General features: G+C 42.2%; 1 protein-coding gene across 3 annotated transcripts; it reads right to left on the bottom strand.

The window, feature by feature from the left end:
* Positions 1-6: 6 nt before the first annotated feature.
* Pms2 (PMS1 homolog 2, mismatch repair system component) lies at positions 7-23427 on the bottom strand. Of its 3 annotated transcripts, none has more exons than XM_028890343.2 (15): positions 23233-23427; positions 21162-21296; positions 19918-20004; positions 19664-19766; positions 18594-18777; positions 16534-16701; positions 15699-15796; positions 14030-14129; positions 11897-11981; positions 10265-10420; positions 8061-8928; positions 6228-6395; positions 5257-5357; positions 4932-5101; positions 7-1005 (listed from the first exon to the last, which is right to left on the bottom strand). In XM_028890343.2, exons 1-15 carry the CDS (start codon positions 23321-23323, stop codon positions 862-864), a joined length of 2658 nt encoding a protein of 885 aa, XP_028746176.1. In that variant the 5' UTR covers positions 23324-23427; the 3' UTR covers positions 7-861. The 3 variants fall into 3 exon arrangements, with proteins under 3 accessions (XP_028746176.1, XP_028746177.1, XP_028746178.1); XM_028890344.2 differs by having other exon boundaries at positions 21162-21301; positions 23233-23375; XM_028890345.2 differs by lacking the exons at positions 19664-19766; positions 19918-20004; positions 21162-21296; positions 23233-23427 and having other exon boundaries at positions 16534-16649; positions 18594-18677.
* Between the last annotated feature and the right edge of the window lie 14 nt (positions 23428-23441).

Genomic DNA, 23441 nt, shown 5'->3' with positions numbered 1-23441 from the left:
CTCTGTGAGTTCAAGGTCAGCCTGCTCTATATAGCAAATTCCAGGTCAGCCAGGGCTTCATAGAAAGACCCTGTCTCATTCCTTCCCATTCCTGTCCCCAAAAGTGATCCAACTCCTATTCAGTAGTTTCTTTCTAACCAAGAACCCCTTTTTTAAATATGAGTCAGGTTTGAGAGCTACTGATTTCAAGAGACCATAACTGTTAATTTGAGTGTGTGATGCACACTTGTAATCTTAGCACTTGGGAGGTGGAGGCAAGATCAGTTCTAGGTCAGCCTTGGATACAAAATAAGTTCAAGACAAACCTGAGTTACATGAAACTGTCTCAAAACACAGGGGGTTGGGGTGGAAGAGAACAAGAAAGTAAATAAATAAGAATTCAACTATCATCGAGGGCTGAAAGCTGCAGACTACAATACCCCCCAGCCAGAGGGAAGACTGCTAACTTCCAAAGGGCTCTCCCTGTTTTTCTAAGACATATCTTTGCACACCCATCCCCAAACACATACACACACACAACACACACATATGCACACCACATGCACACTCAAATTGCAGAACAATAACTGCAGACATGGTGAAAGGGCTTAAAAAATTCTTTTTCCTTTTTGGAATGGAGTCTCATTAATGTAGCTCAGGGTGGTCTCAAACTCCTGGCCTCAAGGGAGCCTCCCACCTGGGTCTCCCAAGTAGCTGGGCTGGCGGCACATGCATGCCACCATGCCTGGCTTAACACTGTTTTTAAGTGGGTCTGATACATTACAATAGCATGTCAATTTTTGAACAATGATAACAGGTTACTTAAAACCCCGTCTTTCCAAGACCGAATCATCTGTAATAAACTCTGTCCTATGAGCAGTATCACTTCTGAGAAATGACATCCAGATTTGCAATGTGCCTCATGGTTGGCCTTCCATGGGGACAGTTCCAGGGGTGGTCCATCTCACCCATCTGGGTGATGAGCTTCTTCATCTCCTTTGTATTGAGAGCAGTTCCAATCATCACCTGAGTAGGAGACAACAAGAGAGAGTTGGACTGGACTTTGTTAAAACAGTCTTCAGAAGCACAGGGTTCCTAAGATGAGACCAGACAAGATCACAGCTCAAAAACATTTCCTAAGAACCTTCCCCCAGAGGTCCCATCTTCTGACAGCTCAGCGCTCCACATTTCTGTTGAGCTTCCAGCTTTCACAGCTCAGGCTTTAGTGGCATAACCTCTCAAGAAATGAATCAGCAGCCCCCTTCTCTCAACAGTTCCACATGACTTCACTTTTCTCCTCTCACCCTGGCAACCAGAGTGGTTTGGAGTGCCTCTCCCCACTCAGCAGGTAGCAAGGAATTTTATTATTTATTTAATTTTTTTGTGTGCATGTGCATGCATGCATGTGTTCGTGTGTGTGATCGTGAATGTGTGGGTGTACGCATGTGCACACTTGCTCATGCCTGAGTGCATGGAAACCAAAAGTTGACACTGATGTCTATCACGGTCTACCTTAGTTTTTGAGACAGGATTCTCTCACTGAACCTGCATCTCATTATTGTGGCTAGACTAGCCAGCCACTGAGCCCCTGGGATTCACAGGACTCCCTGGAGCAGGGATTACAAATATACACCACAACTTGCTGTTTAATGTGAGTGCTGGGAATTTGTATTCAGGCCCTCATGTGTGTACAGAAAGCACCTTACCTGCAGCGCCATCATCCCAATCCTTAATTCTTTTTTGCCCCCTGGAAAATAGGGTCTCATTATAGTTAACCCTGGCTAGCCTGGAACTCACTACAGACCAGGCCAGCCTTTGCAATGACCCTCCTGCCTCTGCCTCCTGAGTGCAGGGATCATGGATTTGAGTCACCATGCCAGAACAACAGTTCTTTTCAAAAGTCTGTCAGGTACTCACGGCTCTTTCCAGCTCTTCCTTCACGCAAGTAAAAGCCTGGGTCCTTGCCTAATGTGCCAGCATATCTGTGGTGGTTTGAATGAGAATGGCTTTGTAGGCTATATATTTGAAGGGTTGGTTCCCAGTTGGTGTTCAGGAAGGAATAGATGGTGTGGTCTTATTGGAGGAGGTGTGTCCCTGGAGGTGGGCTTCAAGGTTTCCCCATGCCAGGCCCAGTCTCTCCTCTTTCCTCTCTCCCTCCCCTCTCTCTCTGCTGCCTATAGATCTGGGTGTGGGCTGTTAGCTACTGCTCCAGTGCCCTTTTCCCCACCACGATGATCATGGACTCATCCTCTCAAACTGCAAACAACCCCCCATTTAAATACTTTCTCTTATAAGCTGCCTTGGTCATTGGGTCTTATCACAGCAACAGAACAATAACTAAGATAATATTCTAGCATGCAACCATCTTCTCCGCCACACTGGCACACCATCCCCATGTGCATATGCACAAAGCAAGTTTCAAAACCAGAGAACTAGCTCTCCCTGTGCTTGGGACTTGCTTTCCCTATATCTTTTTGCAAGTGCTCCCTCCTTCAGGCTCTTGCTCAAATGCCCTACCTGCTCTCAGTGAAACAGCATATTTATTTCTCTCTCCAGAGCGTGAAGAGCTTGGTGACACGCATGTGACAAGTAGATGTACAGCACACCCCAACATCCTAAGACTGAGAAATAGGAGAGATGGGCATGCAGACAGGCCTACACCCGTCTGTTGTCATCTTTCTTCCTAGTATAGCACAGCAAGTGTCCACCAGGTGTCAGCACAGTCCTAGCTAGGGACAAAGCAGTGCTCTGTCGCACTGGGGGCAGGAAGGCAATAAGCAAGTTAGCAAATGTCACATATGAAGTGACTGCAAACAGGAGGGAGCCAGGCATGTGAAGAGCAGTGGCAGTGGATCCAGGTGGGGTGTGGCAGGTGGAAAGGGCCTGAGGTGACAGCAGACGGTGATTACAACCCTTGGCTGTGGCTGGAACAAAGTGAAGGAAAAGGGGCTGGAAAGGCAGGCAGGGACTGGGATATACCATGTGGACATCAGGAGACAGAAGATCCCATGAAGGTCAGTGCTAGAGACAGGGAGCTACAACAGTGTCTGCAGGGCAAGAGCAGAGAAGCAATCATGCTCCAAGGCCTCCATATGGCAGACACACAGAAGGGTAAAGTGCCTGGCATGACTACTATGGCACAGATCACCTGCTGTGACACTTCACCACAAGATAGGATTGTTTTCTTCAACCACGTATTTGTGACTCAGAATCAGATCCAATCAGATCCTGGGTGCTCTCTCTCTCTCTGTCTCTATGTGTGTGTACGTGTACATGTGTGCACGCTCCTGCTCACATACTAGACAAGTGCTCTACAACTAAGCCACACCAGCAGTCCACAAACAAAACTCTTTTCTGGGGCTGGCTAAATGGCTCAGAGGGTAAAGGGCTTGCTGCACACACCTGTCAACCTAGGTTTGATCCTCAGAATTCACATAAAGGAAGAACCAACTCTCCACAGTACTGTCCTGACCTCCACACACGCTCCATGGCATGTGCACACTCCTCCAAAACAAAACTTGTCCCTGAAGAAATTCCACCCAGTCCGAGAGCTGTGAATCATGCTGTCCAGTTAGGGTGACCATTGCTATGATCAAACACCATGACCAAAAGCAACTTGGGGAGGAGAGGGTTTATTTCACTCACAGTTCCATATAAAACTTCATCATGAGAAGCAGTGAGGGCAGGAACTCAAGCAGGGCAGGAACCTGGAGGCAGGAGCTGATGCACAGGCATGGAGGGGAGCTGCTTACTGGCTTGCTCCTCATGGCTTGCTCAGCCTGCTTTCTATAAAACCCAGGACCACCAGCCCAGGGACGACACCACCCACCATAGACTGGGCCCTCCCCTATCAATCACTAAATTAAAAAAAATGCCCCTCGGGCTTGCCTACAGCCTGATCTTATGGAGGCATTTTGATAACTGAGGTTACCTTCTCTCAGAAGACTTTAGTTTGTGTCAAGCTGACATTAGATATCCAGCAAACATACTTCAGCCCAAACATCTTCCTCAAGCCCAAGACTGTCATATGTTGCTTTTCGACACTCTACTTACTGAACAATGGGCCTCACATACAGGAAGCCTAGAGCACAGCTCTTAGCCCGGTTTGCTCCCCAGAACTGCCATGCGCCCCGCCTCCCCAGCATCCAGGTCTGGCACCTCTCAAATTCAGCACACACTCTCACTATGAGCAGTAAGACTATGGGCTGTCCTCTGAGTGCTGCTCTGTTCTCACTCTCAGGCAGAGGCAGCCTCTGGTTTGCGGGATTACGATTTTTCTGTCAAGAGCATTCTTACCCATGAAGGCTTTATCTCCCGTCTCCTTGTTCACCACATTTTCTGTGGTCACATGCTGTTTGAATTTTTGCACTTACTGGTATCTAAGGGGTCATTTATTTGTTCGTGTCTATTCCTCTCACCCACCTTACTTCTATATTCCCATACTTGGAACAGGACAGGTTATACTACATGGGCTCCAGGAATTGCTGGATAATACAGGAATGTGGCCACGGGACAGGGCTGCACTGGGCTAATACTCAGCCTTCACTACCATTCCCCATACAAATCTGAGTGGCACAGGACACAGCACCAGTGTCAGCAAACAGCCCCATGGGACACTTGTGACTAAATGGCTCTACTGGAGTTTTGATGGTGTTGTCCCAGCCTGGAGGCAGGAAATCTCTCTCAATAGGGTCCAGAGATGAAGCAGGCACACACAAAGCTAACTGTCAGGCTCAAGAAAACTCTGAGATAAAACACTGTGTAGCACCTGTAGAGAATGAGCAGCAAGCCTGACTAATGCAGACTTGGCTGTCATGCTATACCAACAGACAACACGGCTCTCTATATCGACAGCCATCATGAAGGTGCTTACCAACATAACCAAGCCAAGAGTGGAACTGAGAACTCCCGTGGGCCCTCCAGACCCCAGGGGTGGAGCTTCTTTTACTTACAGACTTCCGACAGGCTCGAGAAGCAAACATCTGCCTGACTCTTGAGGGCCGGCACATAACCCCAGGGCTGTCACTTAGCATAAAGATCAGTTCATCTATGTCTTGGGGTCCAAAGGTCCAGTTTTTACTAGTTGGCAAGGAAATCAATTTAGCTCTTTCAGTGACTGGAGCTAAAAGAAAAAAAAATGAGGAGAATCTATTATTGGAGAAAAGCATTTTAGTTCATGACTACTTCTAATGAAGACCCACACACCCAGAGGAAGGCAAGCACAAATGCTTCTAAGCTTTAAACTGCGCAACCCTACAGTCCTAATGGTTAACTCACCATCCTCATCAATGACAAAATCAAAGCCATTCTTTCTGAATATTTCCAGATTTTCTATCAGCACAGCTTCATTGACAGCGGTTAAGTTCAGAGTCTGGGGCCTGGAAAACAGAAGACTCAAACTATAAACCAAGGCAAACATCTGCCTACAGAGCAGAAGGGAAAGCAAATGGCATTATTGTGGTTGATTTATAAAATGTCCCTTAAAAAGACCCACATGGACCAGATATGGTGCGCACGCCTTTAATCCCAGACTTCTGTGAGTTCAAGGCCAGTCAAGGTTTGTAGTGAGACCTTGTCTCAAACAAACAAACAAAAAAGCTCATACATACAAGGCTTCATAATTGTGCATCACTCTACACCAGGCCTAATATATTAAATTACTCTTCACCAACAGGATTTTCTGGCCATTCAGTGAACACTATCTCATACAGCTAAAAAGAGCTGATACCTAAAGAACATATTAGGTGTGAGACCTCAGGCAAGTTGATTAACATCTCTGGGTGTGCGCCACTTTATTATGGTGAGATGGTGATGGCAACAGCAACTACCTTGTATGTCTGCTTGGATTAAATGGATAAACTGCTTCAACACAGTTTATCACATAATAGGTACTGAATCGATGAAAGCTATGACTATTATTATGTGAAAAGTATAAAAATGTGTTGCACCAGATGGGCAGTGGTGGCGCACACCTTTAATCCCAGCACTCGGGAGGCAGAGGCAGGTGAATCTTTGTGAGTTCAAGGCCAGCCTGGTCTACAGAGTAAGATCCAGGACAGCTAGGGTTACACAGAGAAACCCTGTCTTGAAAAACCAAAATAAAAAAAAAAGTGTTGCACAGATTATTATGGCAAAACCCAACATTTATACATACACGGATATAGAGATTGGTATAAGCTATTTCATCTCAGATGGTGGGAGGGATGTGAGACACAGCACTGGAAATCCCAAAGCCTGTGTGAACTCACGTGATAAGCCTCTGCGCCTGGAGCACTGTGTGCTGCTGCAGCATCTCAAAGTTGTACTTCTCGTCCGCAGCATGCTGGTCCACCAGGAAGAGGTCCTCCTTCAGTTTGGTTATTATAAATCCCAGGTTAAATTGACCCAAGATCTCCATCTCTGCAAACATTGATTTACTGTAATACAAAACATTAGTTATAAGACATTGTTGAAGATTATTTCTGATTATAAACAGAATAATTTAAAAATAAAAGACAAAGTACTACAAAAGCACAAAATAGGAAAGGTAACAACTGTACTTTCTTTATAAACATAACATAATCAACCATACATTAAGTGCTCCAGAAGTGGCCTTAGTGACTACTGTCAATAATTTGACGTGTGCGTCTATACCTCTGCTCGTACATGAATTTCATTTTTTAAAATGAAAACAGCAGTATGCATCTTCACTCCACTCTCCTTTTATCACTTAATACATCATAGACTTCTATAATTTTTTTTTTGTCTGATACGGTTCTTACTATGTTGTAGGCTTTTGAATCCCTCCTCCTTCAGCCTGCCACGTAGCTAAAATTATAGGTGTGTGTGCCAACAACACCCAACTTTAGATCTACTACTACTTTCTGTTATTCATCCTGACCTCCACTTCACAGTCCTCCTGCTTCAACCTCCCAGGGGCTGGCTGGTCCTTCATTCTTAATGATACTGGAATTTAGTACATATGCACTATAGTTCATCTAATAAATTCTACCCTGAAAGATATTTGTTTCTAAACTCATAATGCACACAAGGCAGTAATAAAACCCAGGAGAAATGCTCAGATGGTCCAGCTTCCAGGGCAAAGCACAGTAAGGACAGTGATATGGAACCAACACTTGATCAAAAGGTGACTAGCCAGATGCCCTGGGGAACTATCTCAATCTGCTCTGATTCCCAGGATGATGATCTGGAGGAAAAGTCTGTACTAGTTTAATGACCTGGGTTAACAGAACCTTTGGCAGGTCTCTTTCTACAATGGACAGAATCTGGAGTCAGGCATGGTGGTACACATCTGTAATTCCAGCACTAAGGAGATTAATACAAGACTAAATTCAAAGTCATCCTGGGCTACATGAGAAAATCCTGTTTCAAGAAACCACACACACACACACACACACACACACACACACACACACACACACACACACCCTACAAAAAACAGAAAGAAAAACAAAGAAAGAAACAAAAAAAAATCAAAACCAAAACAAGACAGAAAACTTGCCGCACATACTTGTAATCCCAGCAGTTGGGAGGCAAAGGCAAGAAATACGATCAGTAGTTCAAGGTCATCTTTAGCTACAACAGTGAGTTTTGGGCCAGCCTGGATTTTATGAAACCCTGTCTCAAAAAACAAAAACAAACCCAGGGAACCTGACATTGACTATGTGAAAGGCAAGGAGAAGTTAGTGAATAGAAATATCTTTGCCAAAGGATTAGAAAGCAAGTGAACAATCTATAGGGCCAAAATCAACCCCAAATTCAGTATCAGAAGTGGAAAAAGGGGAGCAACGAGGAGGAAGGGAGAGAGAGAAAGACACACTGGTTAGTCTATCGGGGCGTTGTGATGGTAGAGAAGCCCATGTGTTGGACTGTCCTCAAGCCATAGACAGATCCTGATGCTGAGGGAGAGCCACACTTGAGTCCAATGCCAGAAAAGAAGATAACATCTACACAGTGCAACGAATGAAGACATCCAGGACACCCAGAAGAGCCAACTCTAAATCTCTACAAAGTCAGCCTCTGGCTCAGTCAAAATAACCAATCACAAGCCTGACCAAAATACCATTAAGAACAAACAGTACCTAATCTCTTTTCTGAGTTCATCTTCTGCCGCTTGATTTTCTCCGGGGCAAATCTTGGCCCTAAATTTCCTGTAACTCTGCTCACTTTCATTCTGCTGCTTCTGGTGCTGTAACTGTTTCATCCGTTTAGCTAAGGAACTCATAGAAAAGTCCAGGAGCACTATTTTCTTATTAATTTTCACAGCTACATCAACCTGAGCTGCTGAGGTGTTCTGAGTATCAAGCAACCTTGGAGAAATGTCAGTATTTGAAGGCCTTTCTTCCGTCTTGACACGCTTAGCGTTTGAGGAAGAGTGAGGAGTTGGTGGAGGCAAAGCTGTACATTTATATTTGCTATCTTCTTGCTTCAAATGGTGTCCTGTACCTGAAAGATGGCAGTCCATTCCAATTAACTGCTCACCACAGTCCATGGTTTCCTGTGAAGATCTGTCTTCTGGAGAGCTCGCTGTAAAGTCACTGCTAAAGCTACTGGCCACTTCTGGGGTGCTGAACCCTTCCTCAGAGCTGGCTGAGGTGCTGCTGAGCCCTGAGTCTTTTTCTATTTTCACTCTGTCCATACAGTCACCAGGGCTCTCCTTGGGACTCACCACTTTGTCCTGGGAGCCACACAGACCTCTATAAGAGATGAGATTCGAAGGACAAGAAGATGGTACACCCCTTTTCTGATGTGGATAATTCTGTCTCAGTTCAGGGGTCACTGGGCCCCAAGACTTGGTCTCTGTGGTAGGATGAAGAGAAAAGGCCTCTCTCAGCCTGGAAATGGATGCTACCCTTTTCTCATCTGCTGTGATCTTCAATGAAGGAGAATTATCTTGCTTTCCTGACACAGGCTTTTCTATTTCTTCTGCGTGCATCTTTACTAAGTTACCTAAGCAGAAAGAAACAGAGAAGAGTATCAGTAAGGTACTGAAGGGGAACAAAAGGATTGTTTTTTACATGAACAGGCATTTCACAGAGGAAGAGGCCAAACTACAAATAAAATACAGCAACACTGGCCAGAACCCATTTTAAAGGGGAAGTAAAGAAACCTAAATGTGTGCACATCTGTGACCCAGCTCTGTTCCTCCATCAGAAATGCCTATCACACTGAGCATGAGTAGCCAATCATCCCTGCACTGAGGCAGCTATGATAAGAAGACAGAGAACTGCAGCCTAGCCTGTGTGGGACATAGAGAGACCCTGTCTCATAGAAACAAAGCCAGGGCTGGAGAGATGGCTCACCCCACAACAGTGCTTGCTGCTTTTCTAGAGGATTTCAATTCAGTTCCCAGCACCTGTGAGGGCAGCTCATAACCTCTATAACTCCAGCTCTGAAGACCTCCAGACTCTCTGAGTATCTGCACTAACATGGCAGATACATCCATGCACAAAGATACTTTTTTTTTAATCTTAAAAAAACAAACCAAAAAACCAGCAAATATTTATGCTTCCTAGAAGATGTCTGAGGGTGCTCATGGCAGCTCTTTTCTGTAGCCTCACACTGGAAGTAACTTGAATACCCACACACATAACTGTTGATATTTGACTTGAGTGAAATACTATATAGCCATGAGAATGAATGAACGAGTGAATGACCACATATGGCTTTGATGGACCCTATATAAAGTAATCACAAGACAGTACAGACTGAATGACTCCATGTCTCCCAGTCTCAGCCTGTTTCTGTATCTTTCCCGCTCTTGTTATGGAGCCATAGCTAGGACAGAACTCACTATGTAGACCAGGCTTGCCCTCAACTGTGGGAGATCTTCCTACCTCAGTTTCACAAATGCTTGGATTACAGGCATGTGTCACTACACCTGGCCTTCATAAACTTTTAAAGAAGTGTTTATGTGATAGTGTGTGTGTGTGTGTGTGTGTGCACATGCTATGAGTGTGGAGATCAGGACAAACTCAAGTGACAATCCTCACCTTCCACCTTGAGACTTTTTTTCAAAGACAGGGTCTCACTATGTTTCCCTGGTTAGCATGGAATTTGCTATGTAGACCAGGCTGGCCTTGAACCCACAGAGATCTGCCTGTCTCTCCCTCTGAGTGCTGAGATTAAAGTTGTGCAGCACCATTTGCAGCCTCTAATATACTTTCTACTGTGACATTTTCTCTTAACAGAAAGATTCTATTTCATGTCAAAAGTCACCATGAGAAAAAAGTCAGTATCAGAAGGACGACAACTTTTGAAGGCCACATCACTGTGTTTTTCTTACCTTCAATGTTCAGCAGTGGCTGCTGGTTGACATTAAGCTTGTTTGCATCGCTGTCGAACATTCCTATCAAGGAGGTCTTTAAAATTGCCAGCAAAAGCTTCTCCTCCTGTAGTAAAATTTGCCTTTTATCTGGAGTCACATTAATATCAACACATTCTAAGGCAAAGAATAATACATATGCTTAAGCTCGCCTTTAGCAATACGATTTTAATCATTTACTATTTCATTAATTTGTACTATTAATTAAAACCAGTCAAGATTAAAATAATGATGTCCAGACTAGTATTCATAAACTATAAAATTTCTTTTTTGGGTATATACACATGTATGTATATGTGCACAAATGTGTGGCTGGACATACATGTGTGTGTATGGAGGCCACAGGTTGACAACAATTGCTTATCCACCTTATTTTCCAAGATAGGGAACCTCACTGAGCCCGGAGCTCACTAATTTGGCTACACTAGTTGGGAAACAAGCCCTAGCTATCCTCTTACTGCTGCCTCCGGGCACTGAGATTACAGGCGTGCGCAGCTGTACTCAGCTTTTTACGTGTGCTAGGTGGGGATCTGAACTATGGTCCTCACACTCACCCATTAAGCACTACCTATTGTGCCATCTCTCCAGTCTATAAAGTTACCTTTTTAAATAAAGGAGGAAAATAATAATCTTATCTCTATTTTTAAAATTTTTATTATTATAGCACCATCACCATCATGTTTAGACAGTGTCTCGTGCAGCCCAGGCTGATCTTGAACCTGCTATGTAGCTGAGGATTATGGGACAGCTACCCTGGAGTACAAAGTGCAGCAGCAGAAACAAGAGCCACTACCTCAAGCTGAAGAGAGGGCTTAGAGGTTAAGAGCACACACTGCTCTTCCAGAAGACCAGACTTTGATTCCCAGAACCCATATCAGGGGCTCAAAACCACCTGTAACCACAGCTCTGTCAAGACCTCACACCTCTGGCCTCTGTAGGTACCGGCACCATGTGTGTGCACATGCATGTATACACAGATGCCCACGGGGTGGAGGAGGGTGCTGGATTTCCTGGAGCTAGAGTTACAGGCAGTTATGAGTTGCCTGACATCAGTGCTGGAACCAATCTCCAGTGCTTTGCGAGAGCAGCAGGAGCTCTTACCCCTGACCCATTTCTCCAGCCCCCCAAATTATGGTTTTTTTTAAAAGTACTTTTTAACGACATGGAAAATACAATGTTCATATCTACAAATTAGGATAAAGATTATTTTCCTCCACAAATGTTAATGTGTGTGAGTGCATGTTTGCACACATGTGCATGTCTATTTCAAAAAAGGCATACACACATATAAAAGTATCTAGAAAATGTGGATCCAAATAAGTCAGAATTGGCAACAAAAATTACATATGAAATTAATTTTTCAAAATCAAGGAGAACCTGTAAGTACACTTATACTTTCTCCCTTTGTTCAAGTTTAAAGTTACGTTTCCTAATAATACAATGAACAGTGTTTTAAGTAGGATGCAGGATGGTCATTATAAAAAGTAAAATTACATGATTATCAGCTATTTTCTATTCAGTCATATCAGAGCTTTATAATTTCATTTTATAAAGAAATAGTCCAGTTTTTATTGAAACCTCAATGGAACTTACCTGAATCAACGGAAATGTTAAGAACAACACATGGATACTGATGTCGATTATACATGTGATAAACCTCATTTACAAGTTTAGAGACCTGTCCAAGAAACAAAGATGAGAGAAAAATAAATGTTCTGTCTCTACACTGTTCTAACAACAAGCTATTCTAACCTATCATCAAAGTGATCTATTTCTAGTAAGCTTTATTAAACTTACATGGCATTAAAGCATTTTTTTCCATTGTAGCCTACCTAAGGATGACTTTGATCCTCCTGCCTCCACCTTGAGTGCTGGGATTGTAGGTAGCCATACACCACCACTCCTAGATAACTGCAGTGCTAGAGATGAAACCAAGGCTTTGCAAGCACTCTATTAATGTATGCATTGTATGCAGTAAACTGCATATTCTTCACTATAACATTTATCTAGGCCTTAACATACAGACCCCAAATCCCAGGTACTCAAGAGGCTGAGGTGGAAAGATGGAAAGTTCAAGGCCAGCTTGGGTTACAGAGTGAGTTCAATGTCAACCAGGATAATTTAGTGAGACCTTGTCTAGTCTCACCGGAAAAACAAAAAAAGGAAAAAGAGGGCTGGGGAAATAGCTCAGTGACACAACACCTGCCTAGAATGTGGGAGACCCTGGGTTCAATATTCAGTGCTGATAAAACAACAAAAACCTCTACAATTTGATGTCTTAACACAGTGTAAATATAGACATATATACATATGCACACTTGTGAAGGTATCCTACAATCAAAATAACAAATATATACACTATTGGAAAAGTTTCCTCACAGTCTTCAAAGGGATTTGTTTGTTTCAGGGGCTTGCTATAACAGCTGTCCTCAAACTCTTATTGATCTTCTTACCTCAGCCTTCCCAGTACTAGAATTTCAACAAGAACAAACACACCTCGCTAAAGGGCTCTGTAGGTAAAGAGACTAGATAAATAGACTCCAAAAACTCAATCTTTCCAACCCAAAGATGGTCTTTAAGAAATTTCTGCCAGGTATGATGGTAGACACTTAGAATCCTAGTATTTTAAAGGCTGAGGCAGGAAGACTGAGATAGGTAGGTAGGTAAGATGGATGGACAGACAGAATACAGGTGCAGTTCAATGTGTGTAAAGCATGTTCAAGTGTACTTAGGTACATAGTTATAGGATATTATAATGCAATTATTAAATGACATTAGAGACAAATCATGCTAATTTTAAAATGTAGAAATTGAGTCATACTCAGAATGCAATCAAATTTTAAAGTGTCACTAAGAAACAAAATATCACCAAGGTCATTTTTACTGAGGATGCAAAGTCAAAACCAAGTCATTAAAGCCTCTTAGGGACACTGGATAATCAGTTCAGTCTAAGGCACAGCTAAATCTGGGTCTATATTTTCCTGTAAAATTCACAAAGGAAAGAGAAAACACACAAATGCATGTGGTCAGTCTGCAATAAAAAGTTTTTGGAATGTCTACTTTCTTCCAGTCATGATAGGTTTTTGGCTTTTCCAGACAGTGTTTCTCTGTGTAACAGAGAGTTTTTATGATAGTAACTATATTAATAAGTAATTTTATACACAGATAAAACTGAAACAACTGTAGACTTTCCTAAATTTGTAAGATAAGGTAATTTAAAAAAATTTATTATCTATTTTCACGTGTATGGATGTTTTGCTTGCATTATGTCTATGTGTCATGTATGTGCCTAATGTCTAAAGCGGTCAGAAGAGGGTATCAGATTGTCAAGAGACTGGAGTTACAGACAGTTTTGAGCCACTATGTGGGTGCAGGGAATCAAACACTGGCTGCTCTGAACCACTGAGTCATCTCTCCAGTCCCCAAGTAATATCATTTTAAAGGCATGTTTCTGAGGCAGCTCCAAGTTCATTCATATGTCTGTATCAGACAGTCACGAGGAGCTGGGGGACAGCTAAGTCTAGAATGTTTGCCTTGCATGCAGGAAGCCCTGGGTTCAAGTACCACATAAACCAGGCATAGTGGTCCAAACCTGTGGTCCCAGCACTCAGAAGGTGGAGGTGGAGGAGAACCAGATGTTGAAGGCCAGTCCTGGCTACACAGTGAAGTTTGAGGCCAAACAGGGCTACAAGAGTCTCAAAACAAGCAAGCAAACAATGAGAATACCTTTGCTGGGTCACAAGGACGCTGATTGATGAAGAAAAACTGTCTGTCTGTGGAGCTCCTTCCAGTTCCATGCGTACAGTGTGAAATGAAGCCTGAAATGCTGTCAAGAGGAATACAGGAATGATGGGTCTGGCATGAAAAAGGTTGCAACAGCACAGGAAACTTTCTTTGACCCTTTTGAGGCAGTCTCACCATGTAGTTCATGATCTCACGATCCTCTTGCCTCAGCCCTGTGTGCTAGGATTCCAAGTGTGCGCCATGGTACCCAGCTTATCACAGAGCACATTCTTAAAATCAAGTCAGAATAGACTTGATTTTAGTGACCTGCTCATCGGGATGAACCCCACAAGAATAATCAGCCACATATTCCCTTTCCTTGTAAAGGTCGTTCTCAGGGCAAGGAGGACAGCTCAGTCAGTAAAGTGCTTGTTGTAAGCACTTAGACCTCATTAGATCCCAGAATCCACATTAAAAAAAAAAAAAAAAAAAAAAATCCAAGCACTGTGGTCCACCCACACTTGAAATCCCAGTGCAGGGGAGTAGAGACAGGCATATCTCTGGGGCTCACTGGCCAGTCAGCTTAGCCCACTTGAGGAATTCCAGGTTCCTGAGAGAGATCCTATCTCAAAAAATGGGTGGATGGTGCCTAAACAATGACACTAGAAATTGGATCTTTGGCCTTCACGTGCATGAACACACACACACACACACACACACACACACACACACACACACACAAAAACATGCACACACACAAAACCTGTTTAGTCAGCCTCCAACACACACAGATAGAGAATTCATTCTCTACAGGCACAAAATTAAAAATACAATAAAATATTTGGGCTCCCCAACATGAACTTTTATGTAAGTACGTAAGGCCTTGGTGAGTTTCTTGCTCTGTAAGAGCCCCATCCCAGGACTGTAAAAACCTTCACATATAGAGATGTCCACCTGTGCCAGCTAGTTTCTGTCAACTTGACAAAAACTCGAATCGCGTGGGAAGAGGGGATCTCAATGGAGAAACTGCTTCCATCAGGTTGGCTCGTGGGCATGTCTGTGGGGCATTTTTTGATTAATGATTGATGTGGGAGGGCTCGGCCCACTACGGTAAGTACCACTCCAGGAGGTGGGCCTGCGCTGTCAAAGCAAACTGACTGAGCCTCGGGAAGTGAGCCAGGGAGCAGCGACCTGTCTCGGCTTCCCTTGATAGCTGTAAGCTGTAAGGTGAAACAAGCTCTCTCCTCCCCAGGCTGCTTTTGGTCAGCTGTTTATCACAGAAATAGGAAACAAACTAGAACGCCATCTTTGCAATTTTATGATAAGCCAAAAACAGAGATCTTCACAGAACAATCCTCCTTATGGAAGGATTCCATATTTCATACACTGAACACAATAGAGCTGGACAAATAGAGCCCAAAGGTCAAACATTGTACATAAAATAATTAAAAATTATTCTAACTAAAGTAGACTAATTTAACAGAAAACCCTTTTAAATGTAGCAGTCACCCAGCTACTGTTTGAATTAAGTTAAGACACTGTCTTTTTGATGCATTCTTTCTTAGCAGTACAATCACTTTACACCTTATAATCACTATTCAAACAAACAAACATAAACCGCCCCCTCAGGAAAAGTGGTTGTAGTTTTCCTGGCAGCCATCAATGTACTTACTGGAAAAGATTATGTGGAGTCTTAGAACGGCTCAGGCCATACTCTTCACAAACAGGGTCACTAGGGGGCAGCTGAACAAAAGGAATGAGGCTTTGCAACTGAAAGAAAGCAAGAGTAATGGGTGTTCCTAAGACAGAAGGCACCAAACTTCAGGGAAAATACAGTATGTTTTCTTTCCAGGTCAAGCTATACCTCATAAAGAGCATAGATAGATAGATAGATAGATAGATAGATAGATAGATAGATAGATAGATAGATAGACAGACAGAGATAAATGATAGACAGACAGACAAATAAAAAATAAAAAATAAAAGATTATTGAAAACTACTTTGTAGTGCTATAATGACTTCAATTTGTTTACTAGAAAAATGAATCACCTGAGCACCTACTTTATGACATTATGTTTTTCAGAAAGAGAGACAAAAAATATTAAAGGACACAGTATTTCATTCTCTAAGAATAAAATTTTAAAACTCTTCAGCTCCCAGACATTAACTTTAGCTGTAGCATACTTAAATATCTCTTTTTGGGTTTTAGTCTCTGTAAGGACACCAAAACCTGCTACAATCACTAGAGCAATCACAATCTCAAGGGGCTGAAAAGATGAGGCTTAGGGGCTAAGAGCACATACTTACTATTCTTCCCAGACCTGAATTCAGTTCCCAGCACTCACGTCAGGTGGCTCACAATCACCTGTAACTCCAGCTCCAGGGGGATTTTATACCCCTGACCTCTGCGGCACCAGCAGTGTGCATGCCCCCTACACATACATACACATAATTAAAATAATACATCTAAAAAACAAAACATTTTCAGTAGCTGGCCAGCCCCTACCTGCTTCTGTCCAAACACAGAGCCAATATTTTCCTTCATGCTGGAGCTTCCGCTTGTGCCCACTACAGGCTGTCGTTTTCCTTGTCCAAGCTGATTAGTGCAACTTACACGGATGCCTGTTGAAATGACACAGTATGCCTGTAAGACCTGGACCATTTTGGCATACTCCTGTTTGAGAAACACAAATAAAAGATTACTTTGATCTTACAGGAGTTGCATGCTACAATTCCAACATCCAACTCAAGTTTCTACGCAGCCTTGAAAACAAAACAAGGGGAAGAATCACTGACACCAGGACCTATGCAGAATCATCCCATATATGCTGTAAAACGAGACTCGGCTTTGGCTCCAGGGCTAGAAAGACTTTGACCTCAAACATAAGGTGGACCGAGACAGAGGACTCAAGATGTTGACCTTTGGTCTCCATATGCATACACAGAAAGCACATTTCTAAGCCAGGTGTGGTGATTGCATGCCTATAATTTTAGAAATTCATGAGGGTTAAGTAGGAAGATCATGAGGTCCAGGCCAGCCTGGACAACAAAGTGGAACCCTCTCCCAAAAACTAAAACAAGTGCATGTCCTCTGAACTTAGAATGCTTCGTTTTTCTGCCCACACCTCTTGGATCCTGGGAATACAGGTGTGTGCCTCCATCCTGGCTCTTTTATTGTTTTATAAGAAATTTTATCCTTGTATAAAGATTAACATAAACATACAAAGACAAATTAAAAAAATGCTCACTAGTTGGGCATGTTAGCTATCATGGTTACTTGATACATGGGTACATGATAACAAGTTGGCTTGTTCTGTAAGGTCTCTATCAACTTGACACAGTCTAGAGGCATTTTGGGAAGAGGTATCCCCAGCCGAGAAAATACACCCAACAGATGCTCTGTGGGGGCAGTTTCTTGATCAATGACTGATGTGTGAGGGCCCATCTCCCTGGGGGTGGTGCCACTTCTGGGCACGTGGCCCTGGATAAGAAAGCAGGCTGATTGAGCTATGGAGAACAAGCCAGTAAGCAGTATTCCTCTATGGTCTTTGCTTTAGTTTCTAAGCTGGCTTCCCTTCATAACAGACTTAATCAGGACATATAAGCTGAAATAAGCCTATTCCTCTCCAAGTTGCTTTTGATCATAGTTTTTTCTTTTTTATCATACTAATAGAAAGCCTAACTAAGACAGTGGCCCACATCTGTAATCCTAGCATTTAGGAAGCTGAGTCAGGAGGATCAGGATCATCTTGAGTTTGAGGCCAGTCTGGGCTATGTAGTGAGTTTCAGGTCAGCCTGTGCTATAGTATGAGATCCTGTCTCCAACATGAAAAAACAAAAACAAAAACAAAAACAAAAACAAAAACAAAAACAAAACCAAACAAAAAGAGGTTCATTAAAAATAAAGACAAAAAAAAAATACTGTTTGTTGAAATAAGTAACTTAAAAACGTAGAAACAGGGCTGAAGAGTTGGCTCAGAGGTTAAGTGCATTTGTTGAGACCCACATGGTGTCTCACAATCTTTTGTAACTTCAGTCCCAGGAGACCCAACGCTTTCTTCTGACCGCAGAGGGCATCAGACATACATGTGGTGTACAGACATATATGTAGGCCAAACATTCATATTCATACACATAAAATAAAAAATAAATTAAGCAAACCAACAAACCCTTAGAAACAAGTGAAGCAATCATTAGCAAGGAGCTAATTGAGTATATCTATATCATGGAAGAATAATGAAAAGATAGTACAAAGTTACCAAAAAAGGTAATTACAATATATGAAAAGTCAGTTGTACAATAGTGTATATGGCATGATCCTGTTTCAGTAAACCACAGCTGGGCATGGCGGCACACACCTGTAATTCCCCCGTTTAGGAGATGGAGGTAGGCGTTGACAAGTAAAGGTCAGAACAGACATAATGAACCAGTCTCAAAAACAATTTTTTTTTTTACATTTTTAAATTAAAGGAAGAAAATTAACTGATAAACATCTTTGATAAATTTCTTTCTCATATACTACATTAGCAAAACTTCTGAAGGCTGGGATTGTGAATTTACCAATACCTTTTTAATATTCCTTTGAAATTCTTTGTGACGCACAGGTAGTGTATAAAACAAGTGCTGCACGCTGACTGTTGTTCCTTTGGGTCGTGGGTAGGGAGTTTTCTGGGTGATTTTCCCATTGTGGTCTAACACCAGTCGAGTCCCAATGCTTGCAGATACATGGCAGGTAGATATAGTGACATCACTGTAAGAGAAAGCCAGATGGCATGTCCAGTTAGAGATGCACAAGGGTGGCTGGGATATGACTCAGAAGTAGAGCACTTGCCTAGCACTTGCTTCAGACTCATAGATCAATCCCTAGCATTGCAAGGGTCTGTGTGGAGAAACCGAAGGAACTCACAGGGTCAGACATAGAAAACCTTTGCCTGCTTTCCTTTCTCTCAGAACTTTCTTGAAAAGGTGATATTCTTCAGAGACAATTTGGGTTTTAAGTAAGGAGTCACCATAACATCTAAAGTTGGGCCCCAAAGGGTGGTGAGACAGTTTTATAAATGCTTTGTTCTTGTGAAAGATTTCATTTTTCAAGTTGAGTTGCAAAACGATGAACTCAAATTCTGTTCTCAAAGCTTTATTTCTCAATTTAGTTAATAACAAAACTTTTACAAAGAATCCAAAATATATAACAACATCACTGTAATTAAATAGGGCTTTCATTAAATCTTTTCCTAAAAACTGAAAAACTAAAACTGATAGTACTCATAATTTATCATCTATGCATTACTTTATTTATTTTTGCAGTGCTATTGGTTGACCCCAGGCATCATGTATTGCAGGCAAGCACTCTGCTGCTAAGCTACACCCCCTGGGCTCTGTGATACTTTAAGGTAGTACATAACTGTTTTAAGATAGGCAGTGACTTTTTCACAATACTATTTGCTTCATTTCATTCCTTTATTTCTCACATTCCAGAAATATTATTAATCAGATTGGCAGTCAGATAAGAGAAATTCAGAAGTTAGTGTCAAGATATTTCAATAGTAAAGGGAAAACAACACTGATTCTAATCATGCTTATAAATGTTCAGAAGTTTTTACAGAAAGCATCAAATTGATGAGTATAATAAGCATCACCTCAGTGCACACAGTGAGCTCAGAGCTTCCCCCCGAAAGCCAAAAGTTTCAACCTGAGTCAGGTCGGCAAACTCTTGTATCTTAGAAGTGTGATGTTTCAGAGCTGAAAGAGAGTGGAAAGACCAAAAATCTCTTTAGTGATAGACCAAAGGACAGAGACAATATCTATCACAATATGTGGTGCAAAACAGTGTTACTCAAACTTCTGAGACACATGGAAACAATTACTTTAGTATTTGGAACATTTATCTTACCTAGACCTTCAAAGTTTTCTTCTTCTACCCCACATCCATTGTCTGAAACTTCAATGAGGTCCACCCCATAGTCTTTAAGCCTTATATCTAAAAAATTCAATAAAATAAATAAAAATATTTATTCCTCAATGATTAATTCATGCTAAAAGCTTTTGTGTTGACAGTGCAAACTCAACAGTCATGTCTACACTTTTACTTAGAGATACTGCTGTCATTCTGCAGGGTGTGTATGTGGCACTGAAGAGCAAGCCCAGGACGCTACAGATGCTAGGCAAGCACTCTACAGCGGAGCCATAACCCTAGCCCTGCATGTTTTTGTTTTGAAAGTCCTTCTGGATTATTTGTAAACACAGATTAAATAGTTGGTTTATTATTATTATTTCAAAAGGAATGCTTTTAATATAGTCATTAAGAATAGGCTCAGGTTGGAGGGATGGCTCAGTAAGGCTAGGCTCACAACCAAAAATATAAGAACAGGCTCTGCAATCAGAGTTCCTAGATCATATTTTATGGGCTTTATAGCCTCAATAAAACCAGATTCCTGGTACTTCAGTTTCCCTGTCTCTATTAACAGAGAGAGTAACTCCCAAATCATAATAGTCTACATGCTAAGTAAGACATTTCATATATAATTTTTAGCACTATGTCTACACACAGTGTTATTTAATTCTTATTCTCTAGCTCAATATTTGGCATGGAATTGCTATATAACAGTTTTCTCTGATTTGAAAGATTCCTTACAGGATAGAGGGGGCTCATGAGACTCCAGAGGTCATTAAACGTCACAAGTCTGGGAAAGCTGAAATTCCAAAGCTGGCAGAGTTCCTGGGATGCAGCTTCCTGGGATCACCACTCAAGCTGGGGTAGGTGTTTTGGTAATACAGCTGCTTTTGAATTATTCCTGATCCTGTAAATAACCCACCCTTCATCCATATTTGTCAGTAACATCAATAAATACTTATTAATTCACCAAGCTGGAATGAGGTACACCTGTTACTCTGGTCTGTCAGAGTTCCCTATCAATGGTGAGTGGACCTGTGTGTGTTGCATTTCCCCAGGAAAAGTCTCTCACACAACAACTAAGTGCTAACTTCAAATATAATATTTTCTTATATATAACAAATATAACTTCAAAATAATAATTATTGGTATGGCAGTGTTTGTTTTCTAATAATTCAGTAATGTTTCTTAAATAAATAACACAAATGATTATTTCTTGTTGCTTAAAACTGTTCCAAACTTACCAATACTGGTAGCACCAGCATCCACACTGTTTTCTATCAGCTCCTTCACAGCAGTGCTTAAACTGAGTACCACCTGCCCAGAACAAATTTGATGGACTGACTTCCCATCAATAGGCCTGATGGCCTTAGCAAGTTCTGTACTAAAAGAAATCATACAAAACACAAAACAAATATTTAGACAAAGCAGATAATTTATTTTCACTATGGTAAATGATTCATCTGTTACTAGTTAGTCTAACCCATTCATTCATTCATTTTTTTCTATTTTTTTTTTTGGAAATAGAATTTCTCTGGGTAACAACCCTGGCTGTCCTGGAACTCACTAAGCAGATCAGGCTGGCTTAGAACTCTGGCCTGCCTCTGCTCTGCCTCCTGAGTGCTGGGATTAAAGGTGTGCACTACCACTGCCCCACCCCACTTGTTCTTTATATGAACACATTCACTATACTTGTAGCTATGAATGTACTACAATCTTTAAACATCTGTTAACAGATATTTGAAACTATCCTATATTGAAATTCTAATTAAATCTACCTGGAGGAGACATGTTGTATCCTTTAAGCTACAGATTAATAAGCTTTTATGACAATGAGATCCTCAATCTTGAAAAGTTAAAGCAACATTTTTTCCTTTGACACAATTTGTAAAAAGTTAAAGCTGCTTTTGGAAAATGAATCCAAATTCAAACTGCCTACATTGCTCTGAGGAAAGTCCTCCAAGTTCATGTTGGAGACAAAGGCTCTCTACACAGTCTACACAGCCCAGACTGGCCTAGAACTTCAGACCCTCACCTTGGCCTCCCAGATGATGGATCACAGGCCTGCACTACCACACTCAGCTGTTCACATTCCTTGCCGCTGTGTTGGCGTGTCTCCAGTCTACCCATGCTTCCATCCGTTTTGGTTTGCTTTGTTTCTTTGGACACAGGGTCCAGTCTAGCCCAGGATGGCCTCAAACAGGAGTTTATAGTTATACTTGACTACTGTTCCCCGGCCACCACCAGTGCTATGATTACAGGTGTGAGGCCATGGGCTTGCTTCCCATCAGTTATTTTTGTAATCACAAATCCAGTCAAACAATCTCTAGGCTTAAATGTTTAGTGGTGCCCATTGTCCATCATATGAAAGTCTAGTCATGACTAGGTTCCAATTTACCATCATTAATTCTCTTATGGTTTAGTCACAGTAAAGAATGGTTTCCTGGCTATTAAAAGCTCCATTAAAGTATAATGGAACATCGCTTCCTTAGGGGAGAGATCTTTGGGTATTTTCCATACGGTCTAACACATACTAGACTTCCAAAAAACCCTGATGAAATAAATAACAAACCTTTTTTCTCTTCATTCTACCTTGCAAAGAATCTCATTTGTTTGGCCTGGGGATGGTTTAATCACAGCACTCAGGCATCTGAGGTAGGAGGAGCCTGAGTTCAAAGCCCTACCTCAAAAACAAAACAAAACGTTTCACTTGTCTATAACGTCTAACTGCAGAGGATCTCATGTAAAATGCAAACTACCTAAAATTGGTTTATTCTGCAACAGGTCTATTTCTGGTACTTTGAGTGTGGGGAAATGGCAATATTTAAATACAGACAGCAAATTTGCATCTACAAATCTGTCACTGAATGTAACTGTGCTGGCTTTCGAAGATATGCTTCACTGACTTTGACGCCACATGTGAACAAGATATCAGATACATAGAAGCACCGCAACTTAATAAAACCTAAAAACAAACACTATTGACTGCAAAATTAGCGTCAGCCTTTGCCTCACTCTCCAAGTTCTCAATTATAAACATTCAAAACACAAAACAAAACCCCAAAACCCGAATTCTGTTTACAGATATTTATTTTCATGCTCGGTTTTAAGTCCACGGCCTGTGGCCCGAGGACGCCAAGGGATCGCCTGAGGCTTTCAGCTTCCTCACAGGGAACCAGGCCCAGGGTGAGGGGAACGCCGCTCGGGGTCCGCGAACTCGCCCCGCGCCTCAGCGACTTCCGGTCCCTTCCAGGAGGCCGAATACCGGGAACTTCGGAGAATGCACCCGGAGGGGAGACTGCAAGCCCGGCTCACCTCGCGCCCTCGGTTTGCTCCATGGACTTAGCACTCCTCCAGCCTCAGGAGCTGCGGGAGAGTTCGCGCCGCTGTTCTCGTGCACGCTCATCTCCTGGGGCCCCCATTGGCTGCGTTTGACACATAGCCCCGCCCCTTCCGGGAGGGGTGGCGAAGGTGTGCCAAGACCCCCTTGCTACCGATTGGCTACTTCAAAGGTCGAGCTGGTG

Source organism: Peromyscus leucopus, chromosome 23 (genome assembly GCF_004664715.2).
Source record: "Peromyscus leucopus breed LL Stock chromosome 23, UCI_PerLeu_2.1, whole genome shotgun sequence".
NCBI lineage: Eukaryota > Metazoa > Chordata > Mammalia > Rodentia > Cricetidae > Peromyscus > Peromyscus leucopus.
This window is presented reverse-complemented; position numbering and strand designations above follow the sequence as displayed.